This window comes from Lissotriton vulgaris, chromosome 11 (genome assembly GCF_964263255.1).
Source record: "Lissotriton vulgaris chromosome 11, aLisVul1.2, whole genome shotgun sequence".
NCBI lineage: Eukaryota > Metazoa > Chordata > Amphibia > Caudata > Salamandridae > Lissotriton > Lissotriton vulgaris.
The window spans coordinates 9,696,377-9,715,092 of record NC_141699.1 but is presented as its reverse complement, the minus strand read 5'-3'; the positions used below and the strand labels follow the sequence as shown (position 1 = coordinate 9,715,092).

General features: G+C 49.9%; 1 protein-coding gene across 2 annotated transcripts in view; it reads right to left on the bottom strand.

Annotated features, from left to right (window-relative positions):
* Nucleotides 1-18,716, bottom strand: part of PPIL2 (peptidylprolyl isomerase like 2) — a 365,149-nt gene that overhangs the window by 45,046 nt on the left and 301,387 nt on the right. For both annotated transcript variants that reach the window (XM_086942651.1, XM_086942650.1), the window contains 2 exons: nucleotides 10,581-10,698; nucleotides 5,118-5,174 (listed from right to left, as the gene is read on the bottom strand). In XM_086942651.1, coding sequence (XP_086798777.1) covers nucleotides 5,118-5,174; nucleotides 10,581-10,698 — 175 coding nt within the window. The remainder of the gene's footprint in view (nucleotides 1-5,117; nucleotides 5,175-10,580; nucleotides 10,699-18,716) is intronic.

The window sequence follows — 18,716 nt, the reverse complement described above, 5'->3', positions numbered from 1 at the left end:
GAAACGTGAAAAACCAAGGCACGATGCAAGCACACACAGATACACAGTACAAGCCAGCCACAGCCCAGGCATAGAAAGAATGAAGGCACTATCCACGCACATGAACACAATCGAGGAACGAAGAGAATCAACGAATAAGCCAACCAGAATCCATGTACACAAAGAACTAAGGCACAGTACAGGAACACACAGAGAACAAAGATGAATGCAAACACACAGACATTCACGGTTCAAGCCAGCCACAACCCAGGTACACAAAGAAACAAAGCAAACACAAGCACTGAAACTTTTCAGACACTCAGAACGATGATGGATTCAACCCAGATCTGTGACTGGGGGTGAGTGTCTGAAAAGTTTCAGCGCTCTGTCCATTATCTCCTTGTGTTTGCTTGTTCACCCTAAGTTGACAGTGTATGCCCAGACATGGGTCCCTTGCTCACTTTGCCACTGGATTCAAGCTAGCCTGGCTGATGAAGGGTGTTACCTAGAAAACGGTCTTAGGATGCTGGTTTCTGGTCCAAGAAAGACCTGGCTTGGCAGTTCGGGCTAGACTGCTCCCATGAGGCAATGAAATGAAATGAAATGAAATGAAAAAGGTTCTTAATAAAGCGCACTGTGACCAAGCGGCTTCCTGGCGCTAGAGGTAAGAGCTGAGGGAGATGGGAGAAGCCAAAAGCTATTTAGCAGGAATATGCAATAGAAAACAAATGGGTTTTTAGGGCCTTACGGAATTGGGAGTAAATGGTGATTGATCTGATCGACAGAGGGAGACTGTTCCAGAAAGAGGGACCCAAAACAGAGAATCTGGTGCCTCCAGTTTTGGATCTACGAAACCGAGGTACATTGGAAAGGAACTGATTAGAGGAACAGAGGGAACGATTGGGGGTATAGGGAGTGATGAGAGAGTTAATAAAGGCTGGGCCAGTGCGGGCCCGAGCCATAAAGACCAGACAGCCCATCTTAAAGAGGGATCTCTGAGAGATGGGGAGCCAGTGAAGTGCTTTCAGAATGGGGGTAATGTGGGAAGACTTTGGGAGGTGGAGGATAAGGCGGGCGGCCTGGTTCTGAACAGCCTGTAGGCGGCGAAGTTCGTATGCTTGAATGCCCACATACAGGCTGTTCCTGTAATCGAGACGGGAAAGAATCATTGCCAGGATAATAAGCTTAAGGGCGTCAGAGGAAAAGAAACGGGACACTTTTCGGATGATTCGGAGAGAAAGAAAACAGGAGGAAACAACCGAGCTGATCTGGGCATGCATAGAGAGGTCCCGGCTGACTTTAATGCCCAGGGTCTTTGCCGAGGTCGCTGGCAAAGGAGGGGGGCCAGAGATGGAAGGCCAAAAGGCGGTCGACCAAGGGGAAGAGGAAGGGCCAATCAGGACCAACTCCGTCTTATCCAGATTGAGCTTCAGTTGATTCCGATTCATCCAGTCTGAAATAAAGACCAAAGTGGAGTGGAATTTGGGTAGGGAATGCAAGGGAGAAGAAAGATCAAAAACAAGCTGGAGGTCATCCGCGTAGTTATACACGGAGACCCCCATATCGAGAAGGGAAAGAATAAGGGGACGGATATAAAGGTTGAAAAGGAGAGGGGACAGGGAGGAGCCTTGGGGAACTTCACAGGGGACCAAGCGGGTGGGAGCGGAGTAGCAAGAAAGATGTACCGCCTGAGTCCGGTCTTTAAGAAAGGAGGCGAGCCAAGAGAGGGCAGTGCCCCGAACGCCCGCTGCGCAGACACGGTCGAGAAGGATGGAATGGTCGACCGTGTCGAACGCAGCGGACAGATCGAGAAGCACCAAGGCTTGGGGCAAGTTAGAATCTGCCTTACTCTTTAGCTCGTCTAAGACGGACAGAACAACTGACTCGGTGGAGTGAGCCGGTCGAAAGCCCGCTTGGTGGGAGGCCAGGAGGTGGTTGTCCTCGATGTAAGAAGAGAGACAAGAAGTGATATAGCTCTCCAGGATCTTTCCGAGGTAGGGGAGAAGGGAAATAGGCCTAAAGTTAGAGGGGAGGGAAGGGTCTAGGCCAGGTTTTTTTAAAATAGGACGAACTATAGCAGATTTGAAATGATTGGGGACTGAACCAGAGGAGATAGAGGTATTAAGAAGAGAGAGAGGAAGATCAGGGCAATGGGTGAAGAGTACTTTCAGAATGCGAGCTGGCGCACAGTCGGCTGGGGAACCGGACTTCACTTTCTGGAGTAGAGCCAAGAAAACGTCCAGGGAGATGGGGGGAAACTGATTAAGAGGAAGAGAGGACAAAGAGGGGGCAGGAGGAGGGGGAGACGGAGAGACTGGAGGAATATTAGATTTGATCTTGGCAATCTTCTCCAGGAAGAAGTCATTAAGAGAAAGGCAGAGGTCTTGGGAAGGAATAATGTTTGAGTTGGCTCTGTCAGATGCAACTAGGCTGCAAACTATAGAGAAAATCTCCTTAGGCTTATTAGCTGAGAGGGATATTCTCTCCGAGAAGTAGATGGTTTTGGCTCGCAGGCACAGGGTCAAGACTGATTTGCATATGGCTGGGTCTGAGCTGGGGTGGCGAGTAATTTACAGAACGATGATGGATTCAACCCAGATCTGTGACGGGCGGTGAGTGTCTGAAAAGTTTCAGCACTCCGTCCATCATCTCCTTGTGTTTGCTTTGTTCACTATAAGTTGGCAGGGTATGCCCAGACGTGGGTCCCTTGCTCACTTTGCTCACTTTGCCACTGGATTCAAGCTAGCCTGACTGATGAAGGGTGTTACCCCAAAACCGGTTCCAGGATGCTTGTTTCCAGTCTAGGGAAGACCTGGCTTGGCAGTTCGGGCTGGACTTTACCCATGAAGAACAGGGTCAGACTGATTTGCATATGGCTGGGTCTGAACTGGGGTGGCGATGTGAGCTAAAGAAGGATGATGGATTAAACCCAAATCTGTGACTGGGGGTGAGTGTCTGAAACGTTTCAGTGCTCCGTCCATCATTTCTTTGTGTTTGCTTTATTCACACAAAGAAACAAGACAACACAAGCGCACAGACATTCAAGGCCCAAGCCAGCCACAGTCCAGGTACACAAACAACCAAGACACAACACAAGCGCACAGACATTCAAGGTCCTATCCAGGCCACAATCCAGGTACACAAAGACCCAAGACACAACACAAGCACACAGACACTCAAGGTCCAAGCCAGGCCACTGTCCAGGCATGCACAGACTAAGGGCACAACAGTCACACCGAGATCCAAGCACACACCAGTCACACGGAGAGCTGGGCACACGTGCAGGCTGGAGGTCTCCACTGAAGCACACCTTGCGGCCGATGTGAAGATGTTGGCTGCAGAGGGGCTGCGTGTAACAAGGGTTTTAAGGTGAATGCTTCTTTCCCACCACCCTTTACAGTGGCGCTACCTCCCTGCCTGATCTCACCAGAGCAAGGAAAGGTTTTATGAGATAAGGCGGGACCCATGCGCACGGGCCCCCCGAGTCAGCCCCAAGACTCGTCTCTGCAGAGAAGGCAGCCGCCTTGCATCAGAGCCCTTCTGTCGCCGGAATTAAAAAAGATCAGACTCCGAAATGCATTTACAGAGCTGCTGCGCGGAGGGATCTCTCTGGAGGGCCATTACAGGATTTACACGAAAATCCAATTATGCCGCTCTATAAGAAGCCGTAATTTGAGGCTGATCGTAGGCAGCTGCGGAAACAGACGAACATTACTTGAAAGGTCAATCACAACCTCTAAAGATAGCTCCAAAGCAGGGCTTCCGCCTCACGGCGCCTGAAAGGTGAGCCGCCACTTAGAGCAGAGTGACGTCAGCGGATGTGGGCTGCGCTCCTACCTTCCTGCAGAGGCCAGCACTGGCCTCTTCAGTGAGACTCAGCCACTGTCATAGCGCCTTGAAGCAGAAGGGGGCTTCCAGGCGCGCGGAGGTGAGAGAGGGGCGGGGGAGGACTAGATAAGAGGGGAGGTGGGAAGAGGGAAGACAGGAGGAAGTGGCATGGGGCGAAGAAAGAGAAAAGCAAAGGTGAGTGATGGGTTCTACGTGATTACATCCGGGTCATCAATTACTTTGGGATCAACCGTGGGAGATTCACCTCCATGGAAACCAATTTCGGGTTCCCATTTAAAGAAAAAAGTATTTTTGCATTAAAATCGGACTAATTTTTTTTTTAATAGATGCCTTTTTTCCGCTTTAGGGGTTTGACCCCTCTGTCCACCCAAATTTTTTTAGGTAAATGTTTTTCTTGCGATTTTATTTTCTTTCCAACATAGTTTCCCATTTGTGTTTCTCATCCGAAGTGATTAAGTGTCCCAGTGTAATCGACAAGTTACTAAGAGATGGGAAGCAAACAGAGACAGACCAGCAGCAACTGGAGGGAGATCCAGAGATGGGAAAAGAGAGAAGGGAAGATTGAGGGGAGAGTGGGGGAACGAGAAAGATGAACGGCAGAGAAGATGAAGGGAATGTTGGATTGACAGACTGAGGGGCAGGGGAGACAGGAAGAGAACTCAAGTCTGAGAAGGACCTCCCTCATTAATAACATTTCAAGCCATACACAGTGCCCTAAATCGCTCCTCAGAGCCCCAAAATACAAGTCCCCTCCCAACTTTCGAGAATTTTAGAGTGCCACTTGCCCCCTCTATGTCTAGTATGCAGGTAGAGGGCCAGCATGGCAGACCACAGGGAAGCACATGAGCTCACTCGGTCCCCGCAAGGCCACCACAGTCCCCCGCGCGAGGCCACCACAGTCCCCCACGCGAGGCCACCACAGTCCCCCACGCGAGGCCACCACAGTCCCCCACGCGAGGCCACCACAGTCCCCCACGCGAGGCCACCACAGTCCCCCACGCGAGGCCACCACAGTCCCCCACGCGAGGCCACCACAATCCCCCCCGCGAGGCCACCACAGTCCCCCGCGAGGGCACCACAGTCCCCCGCGAGGGCACCACAGTCCCCCGCGAGGGCACCACAGCCCCCCGCGAGGCCACCACAGTCCCCCGCGAGGCCACCACAGTCCCCCGCGAGGCCACCACAGTCCCCGCGAGGCCACCACAGTCCCCACAAGGCCACCAAAGACAGATTTCAGAAGATTTTGGCAGCATGGACCTTTGAAGAGATCAGTCCCTTCCATCGCTTACCTCCCAAACACACTGTGCTTCTTGTCCAGGTAGGTGCAGGAGCGGAACGTGATGAAGCTGCAGGAGAAAAGATCAGAGGGTGAGTGAGGGACTTCGATAGAGACAACCTACAAAACCAGCAGGGGTCAAACTCTGATCACAACCAACATGCGTTAGAACTGCACCTCCAGCAGCCTGGGTCAGAGCCGTCAACCCAACTAGAAAGAATCCCAGTGCAAAGGCAGTCTATAGGTTCCTTGGTCAACGACAGCACATTCTGTGGTCTACAGGGTTAGCGTCTCTCCATCCCACGGTTCCTCTCTGTGCGACCTTGTTCCTCTATTAAGAAACTGCATGGGGAGCCACGGTGACTGGAACAGTGACAATTGGTCGTAAGAGAGATTGCGTATGGGCACCAAATAGAGCTGGAAACCTTGAAGGCTCCTCAGCTGAGCGGACTGAGCCTAGGGTATTCCACCAGGCAGCCCGTGCCATGACCACCTATGGTGTGCAGTGGAAGGCTCCTCTGCTGAGCCTATGGTATCCCACCAGGCAGCCCGTGCCAAGACCACCTATGGTGTGCAGTGGAAGGCTCCTCTGCTGAGCGGACTGAGCCTAGGGTATCCCACCGGGCAGCCAGTGCAATGACCACCTATGGTGTGCAGTGGAAGGCTCCTCTGCTGAGCGGACTGAGCCTAGGGTATCCCACCGGGCAGCCCGTGCCATGACCACCTATGGTGTGCAGTGGAAGGCTCCTCTGCTGAGCCTATGGTATCCCACCAGGCAGCCCGTGCCATGACCACCTATGGTGTGCAGTGGAAGGCTCCTCTGCTGAGCGGACTGAGCCTAGGGTATTCCACCAGGCAGCCCGTGCCATGACCACCTATGGTGTGCAGTGGAAGGCTCCTCTGCTGAGCCTATGGTATCCCACCAGGCAGCCCGTGACATGACCACCTATGGTGTGCAGTGGAAGGCTCCTCTGCTGAGCGGACTGAGCCTAGGGTATCCCACCGGGCAGCCAGTGCAATGACCACCTATGGTGTGCAGTGGAAGGCTCCTCTGCTGAGCGGACTGAGCCTAGGGTATCCCACCGGGCAGCCCGTGCCATGACCACCTATGGTGTGCAGTGGAAGGCTCCTCTGCTGAGCCTATGGTATCCCACCAGGCAGCCCGTGCCATGACCACCTATGGTGTGCAGTGGAAGGCTCCTCTGCTGAGCGGACTGAGCCTAGGGTATTCCACCAGGCAGCCCGTGCCATGACCACCTATGGTGTGCAGTGGAAGGCTCCTCTGCTGAGCCTATGGTATCCCACCAGGCAGCCCGTGACATGACCACCTATGGTGTGCAGTGGAAGGCTCCTCTGCTGAGCCTAGGGTATCCCACCGGGCAGCCCGTGCCATGACCTGCTATGGTGTGCAGTGGAAGGCTCCTCTGCTGAGCGGACTGAGCCTAGGGTATCCCACCGGGCAGCCCGTGCCATGACCACCTATGGTGTGCAGTGGAAGGCTCCTCTGCTGAGCGGACTGAGCCTAGGGTATCCCACCGGGCAGCCCGAGACATGGCCGCCTATTGTGTATTGTGCACACTTGTACACAGGGGGCCTGACCTTACCTCTGGGGAAAAGAAGGCTGGGGCTCGTGCCTTTCTAATGAACATGGTCTTGGCAGCTCAACTGTGAGGGGTTCTAGATCCTAGCAGCCTCTCTGCGCCTGTGTGGGGTGCAAACATTAGTGAACAGAGGCCCTTTGCACTCTAACATCAGCTCTGACAAGAACATCAGTGTTGCGGGGCGGGGGAGCGAAGAGTGAGTAACAGGAGCTCTTCTGGAGTGAGCGCCCGGCTTTTACTGTTCTTCGTGATGATCAAAAGGCAGGAGATGGGAAGAAGCTGTATCGACCCAAGGGAGGTCTTCACTTAAAACTTTCTGCACTGCACTCCATGAAGACACCCAGGAGAGAATGCATCGCCCCAGTATTCAAGTGATTCCGAGGTGCCACCCGTGGCCCTACAGCACTTCATGCAGAGGCTCAGAGTATCTGGATACGAGAATGAACTCCACCACCCCCTATCCTGGCCGCCTTCCCGCGCTGAGGTATCACTTGTTCTTGAAGTAACCCCATTCAAGAGTGTCGCAGCTAGCACAAAAGGTTCTGCATTCTATGTGGCATCATTAATGCCACCGGCTCAAGCACAAAGGACACAGTTATAGTCGGAAACCTAAGACCCAACTGTCATCTTCTCCAGAAGGCTGCAGCGCATTTAATTAATTTTTTATTTTATTAACTGTACAATTCATTAAAATCATTACAGTAAAACACTTAAAAACAAGCAAATAAAAGATTGGTCACAGTAAAAGTAGTGGAGCTTCAGGAAAAATGTGGTTGATATACCACCCCCTCTGACCACGGGGCCCACTCAATTAGCGAGCGCCAGTGGCCATTGTCCAGTGTCCTCGCAAAAAATTTCTGAGGCACCCCAGTGTACCTTGGGTATTTTCTACTTCGGCAATTTGTAAGCCAATCTCCTTGGCCCTTCAATGGAGAGCCGACATATGGTGCAGTCTTAATAGGACGAGTAAGAGTGCAGGGCTCGGTACTTGTCTGGGGCCAGGCTGCTTTATCCCCCTGGTTTTCCCTTGCTCAGCACCATGGTTTGATTGCATTCAGTTGCAGCCTTTAGAGCAATCCTAATCTGAGGAGTACATTTTGAAAGTCTCGCCAGGGTTATCGTGGTTGTTTTAGAAAAGCACCAGGCTGAAGCTTCACTACATGTCTTGGTTCCCTTGGTGATACAAATAGGGTTTATAGCTCTAGCTAAATCACTGGAGTGCGAGAACTCCGGCTCCACAATGCTGGAGTTGTACTGGGAAGATCAGAAGAACGAGGTATAACGGTCCCGCGGGCAGGAACAGAAGGATGCAGAAAACAATGCCTTTTAGATTACACATTTCTTTAAACTGGTAGTTAACAGCATGACTTTCACTCTCTAAGGCCTAAATTCCTTTAGACTAGAGTATACAATTGTGAAGGACTGGGGTGTATTATATGGTGTGGTTGTTCGACATCACTGTGTACTACACTCTCCAACCCCATTGGGACCAGTAGGTTTCGTCTGTAAAACCCGGAGCTCAACCCTGGGTAGCTCTGGCACTGAGCAGCAAGGCTTACACAGAGGAACTAGTGTAAAGCATCCAAACAGCACCAAAACAATGGAAGAAAAAAGACACAACACTCAAGAAATCCGACACCAAGTTATAAAAACAGGCTAAATTTGTATATACATTTTGACACCAAAATGAAAAAGGTCCACAGGAGGGTTCTGGAGATATAGATTTTGCAAGATTTAATAAATCAATACAATTCACTTAACGTGAACAAGCATTGGCAAATTCAACAAATTTGACAGTTAAAATATTTTTCAGGATAAAGTTGGGCTAGGTTAATTGGAGTCACTTTAAGTGACCAACTCCAGCCGGGAGCCATTCGAGGGACCAACTAGGTCTTCACGAACAGTTACTTTAACAGGTGAAGCGATCCTCCATCCGTTCCAGGCAAGTGGATCCAATGCAGGCTTTTCCAATGGAAGTGGTCCTGATACAAGGGATGAAGTAGATTGAAGAAGCTCTGTGGATGCGATGCGGACAACTGAGTCTTCCTGCGGATCCCTCGGTCTACAAAGATGGTGAGGGTGTCCTGACTGCAGGGTCGACATCCCACAAAGTCCTCTCATGTGGCAAAGATGCAGTCGCGACTGGGCTACGGTCACAGGCCTATCCTTCCTGGGTCAATAACTATCCCTCCGAGGGTCCCAGCAGCTCTACAACAGCATTTCCAGGCTTAGCAAACTCAGGTGTAACTATGCATCAGGCTGTGATCCCTGGTGTTCCCAAGCTGCCACAGCAGGCTTCCTCAGCTTTTGTGTTCCTGTGCTGCGAACAAGAGGCCAGTCAGGTGGCCCTTGGAGTCTTCTGGCTTTGCTGGGCTCCAGAGGCAACTTCTCCTTGAGAAGGACACATCAGGCACAGTCCCATCCTTTGCTAGCCAGCAGGTGCAGTCCTCGTTGGTGCAGCCTCTTCGACGGACCCTTGGTGCAGCAGGGCAGTCTTCTTTCGGTCACTCTTCCAATCTGCAGAGACTGGAGGTCTGTGTGCCAGGAGTAGCCTCCTTAATGTCTGGAGAATGCCCCCACGACAGGATGGGGTTGGTAGTCAATGGGCTACCAGGTTTCCTCTTACCTGGTGACCACTTCCTGTGGAGCATGGCAACTGGCTATCCCAGAATGCACCATTGGCCCATTCCCAAGAAGGTGAGACCCCTCGCTTGCTGTTCAGACCTCACAAAACCACCTCTGTGGTGTGGCTACCTCGGGGATACAGGCCCCTGGGGAAACTGGTTTGGCAACTGGTTTTCCTTCTCAGCTCCCCATGCCAGCCTGACTGGCTAAACAACGGAGCAGCCCTCCTCCCTAGTGTTAAATGGCGGCTTCTCCTTTGAAGCCTCCCTTTTCGGGCGACCAGGCAAGTGGCTTCCTGCAGGAGGAACGTAAAACCTCTCGGCCTTCTATCCTCATTGTTCGTCCTGAGAGTCGCTGGCACGTCTAGGATGACAGAAAGCCGACTTGTGGAACAGGCTCCATGTGTGCTCGGGAAGGCAATGTGGCAGCTTTGCTAAAGCCGCACACTGCAACAAGTTACATTACCTTTGATAAGTCCCCACATAGATCACACCGTGCAGGAGTAGGCACAACTGCAGGGTCAGCGTACAATTCTGTACTAGCCAATTGGGCGACCAATCCCTGCCACAGTCGTTTTGCACGTTTGCTGGCAGGACATGTAAAATACATGCCGTGCTAGTGTCATATGTTGTACCCTTCCTTAGGACTCGGTAGGTCTGCCAGAGGGGTGACTTATACAGATGCACAGGGGATGCAGTGGCTTTCAATGGCAAAGTCGGGCTAGCAGTGCATAACTGCTGCACCAGACTGCAGTGGTGGACTGGGGGGCTTCCAGGGTGCCACAACCAGTGCTGCAAGGCCTGGGGAACCCCTCTAAATTACATGCCCTGGCTACAATATTCTAGGTGGTTACCGGTAAGCTAGCTATTTCCAATTGGGCACAGCCAATTCGACATATGCTTTAGAGTCAGCGCAACAGTACTGAGGTTTGTTTACCAGGCCTCAGCGCACTCTCAAGAGTCGAAAAACCAGCAGCTTCAGTTGAAAATCCTGGGGATGACCACTGATAAAGAGGCTTTTCCTTACAACAATCACATCATATAGGTTTTATAAAATTACAATCCTGGTGTGAGTTTTCAGGATTTCCAAGTGGTACACAACATTAAGAGGAGGTGTCATCAATTGGTACAGAAGGCTCCAGTGCAATCACCTTACCACCTGGGAAGTGTAACAGTTACAGGCAGTTGCACACTGCAGGAAGCAGCACACCACAACGTACAATCACTGCATCTTGCAAATAAATAACTCACAACTGGGACTTGTTGGTGTTGGGCCCAGAGTTGGCCATGCTCAGCACGCCCCTCCCAGTGTGAGACAGGTTCGGCTTGAACTCATCTTTGAAAGGCTTCCCCCAGTAGGACTCGCCACCTGAAAAACAAACAAGGACCACTGAGTTGTGTTGCTCCTGCACCAGGTGTTGCCACTTTGTGATATGCTATGGTTACTCCTTTCCATTTCTTGAACATCTGTGTGTCATCTTAAGAATGTACTGAGTATGATGTCAGGAGATTCTATGTGAAGCTTGTAAGTAAACTTGGTCAGTTACTCAAGCCCTGACCTGCTAGCTGTTGGATGAGATTCTCTATGCATTAAACTTAAGAAGATATTTATCAACCTGGTTTCCAATCTTCATTTGAATTTATTTCATCGAACTTATTTCACACTTCCAGTACAAACTTTTGCCCTGCGAATACCCAAGACACAAGAATTCACAATATAAACCTTTCCTGCAGGAGAGAAACTTCACACAGACTGTCACATGACACAGCACAGCAAGGTGAAAGTGACTGATGATGCTGTAGACCCGTGGTACTCATGGCACAGCCTGCGGGTCGCCAGTGGACTGGCAGGCCTTCATTGGCAGCCTACGGACCTTGCCATGTCGTTTCTAAGTTTCCAGTGAGGCAGGAAGAGAACACAGAAGATGACCGCAGGAGCATATGTAGTGAGTACGTGTTAAATAGGTATTCAGTACGTACGCTCCTGCAGCCATTTTCTGTGTTTACTGCCTGCCTCTGTGACAACACGGCACCATCGGAAAGTTTCCCAAAAGGACCTTTAAAAGTAAGCTGTAAGCGCTTTCACAGCTGACTTTTAAAGGGCCTTTTGGGAAGCATCCTGTTTGGAGAGAGAGAGAGAGAGACCGAGAGAGAAGAGAGAGAGAGAACGAGAGAGAGAGAGAGACGGAGACAGAGACAGATAGATATGTGTATGCTGTGTCTGGTGGCTCAGTGGACTAACGCGTCCGCTACAGGGGCCTGTGTTCAACCTCAAGTTCACAGTTTTTTTAGGTCTCACCTACACAGCGCTCAAGCACTGCTTTGGAGTGACCTCTTGAAATCGATCCGGGCTTTTGTGGAAACTCTTTCATGTTCTGCACTGTTTCTAATGGGCCTTCGTGCATGTGCGGCATTCCTTGCGGGAGCCAGCAGCGGCACCATCTGTTAGCAATTATCGCGCCTGCTGCTGCTCGCTCCCGTAAGGTAAACGCTGTCGATGCATGAGGGCCGTGCTTGTTTTGATTTGTATATGGCGTGCATTTCCATCGTAGAGCACAAACGCAGTCTTGAGGCGCTTGCAGTCTTCCTCGGTGCGTGGTTCACAGGGTCAGTCGACTCAACATTGCGCAAGCCAGGGCGGAGCTTCGCTTTAGAGGCTGGCTAGGTATTCATTTTTACTCCGGTAAGGGAAAAATGTCCCTCGCGACCGCCAGATCTGCAGTCCAGATGCTTAAGCCCACTGAGGAAGCCAGATCGGCAGGGTAGGGGGAGCGGGGGTCTCACCTACGGGGTACCCCACTCCATTAAACAATGCAAGTGTTAAACTACGTGTTGTTCCTCGGCAGCTGCACATATGGCGGAGATCTGCAAGGAGGGGGCTGTGTGTTTGGAACTGTGAATGCTACTGTATCAAAAACCACTTCCTCAGTGAGGGTCACGCATGGTTCTGAGATAGGGTATCAATTAATTTCCTTACACAAGACCTCCTACAGAATAGAAGGACGAGGTGGGCAGTAAATTTTTGTTTTTATGTGGAGTTACTCGCTTCGCAATGGGGTTTGCTCAGGACTGTAGAGATCTTTGGATGTATTCACTTCTCTCTGTGAGCTGTGCTGATTTAATATTATCCTCTGTTGGTTTTGAGAGCCTCAGAGTGACTATGCTGTGGTGGGGCACGGTGTGTGGACTCTGCTTTTTTCCCACGCTTTGCCGCTTACACACGTACACTCTATTGTACGTTCAGTCACACTTCTCTCCCCAGGAGAACATTTTCAAGCTTGCGGCTCACTTCTCGGGTCTAATGATTTTGCTCAATCTCTGCTGCCTTCCTTGTGAAAGCCAAAGTGATCTTCTCTGGGGCCCATTGGTGTTTTACACTTCTCACCGACATTATCCATTTACCTTTGGGTTGTATGCTAGTCTAACGTTTTTATGTTGACTGTGCCATTACAGGGACACGCTGCTTCCCCCACCTCAGCTACAAACCACACTGTAAATTTGGCCCCGAAAGAAAGTTTGTGAGTACCCATGCTCTAGGCGAAGCACAGGACATACACACAGGATATGACGCATCAGGACGATGCAGGAGACAGCAGGACATGGTGGAATTATAACAGAGAGGGCAAACAGGCAGAACACAGGCAACGATGGGACACACCCCTTATCTAAGGCTGTCAGGTTACCACTGACACAAACAAGTACTTCAAAGTAGCTAGGGCAGTCACTTTTTTCTGAGTCTTGAACACAGGCGTCTGACCACAAATCTCGACAGAACAGGAATGAAGAGGAAGGAAGGGAGAAGGAAACAAAAGAAAGAAAGAAAGAAAACAAGCATTTACAATGCAATGGTTTTGCCTTTGTTAAAGTTAGAGCTATTGGCATTGCTCTTGACATTATTTTTATTTATGTTTTTTTTTTAAAACATAAATAAATGGCAGTCATTTACAATGCAACTAGCTTTATCTCTCGCAAATGACACCCACAAACACCCACAGAGAGCCCCCCCACACACACACACAGAGCCCCCCCACACACACACAGAGAGCCCCCCCACACACACACACAGAGCCCCCCACACAGAGCCCCCCCACACACACAGCCACACAAAGCCCCCCACACACACCCACACAGAGCCCTCCACACACACCCACACAGAGCCCCCCACACACTGCGACCCCCTGAGAAATGTGTGTCTCCGAGGCAGGGGGACAGTGTAAACAAGCATTTACAATATAATGGTCTCGGCAATATTAAAGGTAGAGCTATTGGCATTGCTCATGACATTTTTTTTGGGGTGTTTTTTAAAAAAATCATAAATAAATGGCATTGTCATTTACATTGCCAATAGCGTAATCGTTAAATAAATGGCCTTGTCATTTACATTGCCAATAGCGTAATCGTTAAATAAATGGCCTTGTCATTTACAATGGCAATAGCTTAATCGCTCGCAAATGCATGACCTATTGCATTTTACACCCACACAGAGCCACACACACAGAGTCACCCCTGCACTCTGCACTCTGCACTCTGCACTCTTTGTGCACGGATTAGTTTATAATAGCGAACCACACCTGATTGGAAGTGGGGCCCACTGCTCAATCTGCATACGTTAATGGCGGGCTCAGTGAGAGAGCCGGAAAGACCCTCCCCCTAATAGATGCCCATCTGCCTGGGAAAGGCCGCTCAACCCCCCACTGGCGGCATCTGAGACAGCCCAAATTGGCCACCACCCTGGCCAAAAGGCAGCTTATGGCTTCATCTCAGACACAAGCCCATTCCAGAGTGCCTGCCTTACCAATCGCCCCAGTTTTGCAAGTGAGCTGTGGGAACACATTTTTTTCCAGTTGTATTCAGCACAAACTCGACCCGAAGATATTGGAGCGCTTTCCATCAGCATCAGTTACATAAGTACACAAGAACACATTTTTTGTAGGCATCACAGGAAAATTAAAATGATTTGCCCAGAATCACAGGACCTCGAACCCACGCCAAAACTCGAACCCTTTTCCCTAGTTGCAAAGTTGGCAGCTCTGGACATAACGCACATCTCTCACCAGGGACCGACGGGAGCAGAAAAAAGGCCAGGCTTTCAAAATTAAAGTGCCCACAATAGCGAATCTAATAGCAAAAAAAAAGCGTCCCACGTGAAAATCGGGCAGTTTTGAACTTATAAAGACACGTTGTGTAAGTGTTGGTAGTGTACCCCTGCCACTCCACTCCACTCAGCTGCCAAAACAAGTCATTGTTTAGTTTTTTCACGCTGGTGAGGTAATTATCCGTTCAAGGAAGGAATGTTTTATACACGCATGCATGATTGCGTATTTTACTTTTTCATGCTGGGCCACTGAACAGTAAGCACATTTGAGCATCGCCCTGGGGGTGGTTAATTATTTCACTGACGGTCGGGGACGGTAAGGTCTTCAGCGGGAGGGGGGCGGGAACGGCCACACACTGACAGCGGGGGGGGGGGGGGAGGAGTACTTTAGGGAGGAGAGGACTGTTTCCCCTATTAATTACGGGGGCACCTATTTCTTTTCACAATGACCAGGATGAGGGTCTCGCATCCCGTTCTCGTGAGGAATCTGAACTGTCACTTACACGTACTGTCCAAGTGCAAACCTGCTGAAAGCAGTCGCTAGCCTGTTCCACTATTGTCCTGATGGTTTATCTGTGTCAACATGGAGTGGACCCCGCTCTTATCGGGGATGCTGCCTGATGAATCCTTTACTGTCCTAGTTTATGATATATGATCACTGCTGGCTGTTATGTCTTTGTCTTGCCTGATCTAATTGTCCTGTCACTGAGATGATACCACCCTCAGCCTGGGTGTTGTCTTAGACTGTACTGTTCTAGATTATGACAACAATTTTACTACCTGCGTAGTATGGTATTGTCTTGCTTAATCTATTGATCACAACACTGAAAGGTCACCGCGCTCTTATGGGGGGGGGGGGGTGTTGCTGTATCGTGTAATGCTCTAATTATCCTCATTTGTTTACATGTTTCATTGCATAACTATATCACCTCTAACAATTGTAAAGAGCTCGTACACCCGCGAGGGTCATGTATGCACTGTATAAAAGTTTCAAATAAATAAATAAATATGTACCAACAACGTCCTTGGAAGGTCCAATAATGTCCTTCAGCAGTATTCTCCAAACAGATGCAGGAGCAAAATTAGGCTAAGTGAAGAAAGCAGTTTCCCTTCTTAAAACAAGGTATTATCTCAGTCAACTGCATCGGATTGCACCGATAGACTACATACATTTCTTCGTTACTGGTCATGCATGCAAATACAACCATTCACCTGCATCAAAGGATGGCTAAGGCTTGGCCTTGTCTTCTTAAAGGACATTCTCTCAGTTCCAAAATCTACCTAAAGGCCTGAAGCGAGGTTTCCCTCATGTCTTTTAAAGCCTGCAGATCAGGCTACAGAAGCTCCCATCGCCAGCTTACCCAGAGTACAACCAAAAGATCTGTCTGCTTCGGAGTGTAGAGAACACCACATCCTTTTCATGGAATCTTTTGTTCAGAGTACATGAGAGAAAAGGCCCAAAGCTTCTAATGTATCATAGGACGCTGTTGACCTCACACGGATCCAAGGCGCAGCAGTGAGGAAGTGTAAACATGAGCCTTGGAAAAACGCCTGCTATGCTAAGCAAACACACCATCGTTTGTACACATCCCCAGCCGCGCCCAAAGGTTCCGTTTAACCCATGGTGTTAAGGTTCGTAGACTGTCGTTTTTAGGAATGATGACACACAACTGACTCACAGCAGGACATTTGAGCACATGAAAAACTTACAGCCAGGAAGTCGGGTTTCAGCTCGATGGCTTTCGAGAGGTCAGGCAAGCAACAAGCAATCTTGCGCTGGGTGCAGGTACATTGCACTCAAGCAGAGAATAACAACAAGCGGGAGGGGGCGGGAAAGTGGGAGGAGAGACGCAGAAGACGGCCGGAGCAGGAAGGCGAGTGCCGGCAATGCCGGAACAGATTCGGGGGCGTTCCCGGCTTTTGAGGAAGTGTAAACATGAGCCTTGGAAAAACGCCTGCTATGCTAAGCAAACACACCATCGTTTGTACACATCCCCAGCCGCGCCCAAAGGTTCAGTTTAACCCATGGTGTTAAGGTTCGTAGACTGTCGTTTTTAGGAATGATGACACACAACTGACTCACGGCAGGACATTTGAGCACATGAAAAACTTACAGCCAGGAAGTCGGGTTTCAGCTCGATGGCTTTCGAGAGGTCAGGCAAGCAACAAGCAATCTTGCGCTGGGTGCAGGTACATTGCACTCAAGCAGAGAATAACAACAAGCGGGAGGGGACGGAAAGGGGGAGGAGAGACGCAGAAGACGGCCGGAGCAGGAAGGCGAGTGCCGGCAATGCCGGACCAGATTCGGGGGCGTTCCCGGCTTTTGGCTGACGTTGCGTGACGTCGGCAAAAGCCAAAGAATCTCGGGAACGCCCCCGAATCTGGTCCGGCATTGACGGACAGGCCCATCGTCCAATGGCTAGGCTCCATTTACGGAGCTAGCCAATTGGAGGAGGGGGCGTTTACCCGACCCACACACACAACTCAAGAGGTTTTTTGGCGCATGCGCAAAGCGCATGGCCAGGCAAAACCTAACAAAACCTAACAAGCATTTTCAATGCAATGGTTTTGCCTTTGTTAAAGTTAGAGCTATTGGCATTGCCCTTGACATTATTTTTATTTATGTTTTTTGTAAACATAAATAAATGGCATTGTTATTTACAATGGCAATAGCTTAATCTCTTGCCCCTCTTCATGAATGATGAGATTCTTTAAAAGATGTCGGTATTTGTCTAACAAGGTTCCTTTTAAAGTTAAACTGACTGCTTGGAGCTAAGGAGTGGGTGTTCCCCATTGAAGTCGATTCACTTCTGCGGTTCTGGGGAGAAGCCGTTCAATTACTGGTTGCAGGGCACCATTTATGTATTTTGTCATTTATGTTTCTGCTGCATGCAATGCTTAATTTGAACCAGTGGTTGACGGTGGGGCCCACAGGCTCTCATTTTTGCAGACCGGCACTTATTTTCTTGCATCAGACATTTACTGAGAGCAAGAGAGGGGAAAATACACAAAAAGGAAAGAAGGAGGAAGAGAAAGAAAGAAAGAAAAACATTGCAAAGGGATAAAGCAGGAACCTGCAAGAGTTGCACTTTACAAATACTGACTAAGATACAGGGGGCGGGAGTGCCACATGGTGGATTAGAGAGGCATGAGCTGGATTTAACACTACGAAGCCTTGGTGATTGGTGTACCACATTTAATAGCGCAGGCCACAGACATCCGAGCAGAGCTTTGGGAGCCCGCACTGATTCTTTTACAAAATAAGCACTGGCTGCATGTGGTTGGATGACGCCATAATGCTCTTAGAAGTCTTCAAAGCTTTGAGCCTGGCTTGCTTTCTGCTGCACAGTGCAGCGCACACTGCAGGCCTGCAAAAGTCAAGCACTTCAGAGACAGGCACTTTACTACAGGTGAAATTGATTTTGGGTGGTGCACTGCCAGTAAACAGAGTGCTCAGGAGTCCAGACAAAGTGTGCAAACAGCTGTTTAAAGCAGCACCGGCTGCGGGCTTCCGAGCAGACCTTTGGGCACCGGCACTCAATCTTTTACAAATTAAGCACTGATGGTGGTCCATCAGGAAGTGGGATTTTACCATTACTGCTGCAATGAAATCGAGTACTGGGGGTCTTAGCCTGATAACGGGGAATAATTGAAGCTTGTAAATGCATAGAAGATGCGAAGCCTAGAGAATATTTGTTAAAGGTAAAATACATTTTTATTTTGTGTATAGTAGCTCCCGTTGGCTGTGTCCAGCTGGCAGTACCTACTTTCAATCCCTGATTAGGCTAGGTTTAAAGACTGTAGTGGGTGAGAAATACGGAATTTGTGGGAATGTGCATGGAGAGTAGGCTGTACTCACTATCCACACCCTTTGCAAGTTGCTGCCGAGTTCAAAACTGAACGGCAACAAGCATGTTATTAGCAAAAGGGGGTATATTTTAAATGCGGATAGTTGCTGTAAAACGTAGTTCAGTGACACTTTCCGTCACGCCTGCCACAATATGATGAAATGAACGCAACCATAAACTGAAGGGCCTGACTGCTGTCTGAGATTAGTGGCGCGGAGGGACGAAGACGAGAGGAGGAACGGAGGGAGAGCACGCAGGAGAAGCCGGAGAAAAAGGCATCTGGAAAGCAAACATCTCGCGGAATAAACGGGGGTCAGAGCCGAGGGTCAGAGCCGGACGTCTCTCCGTATCCCAAATATTCATCTTGGTGTGCGCGCGCTTCCGAGACGTGCCCCGAGCTCTTTCTGGACATTGCTTTTCTCCCCAGTAATGCGCTTAATCAAT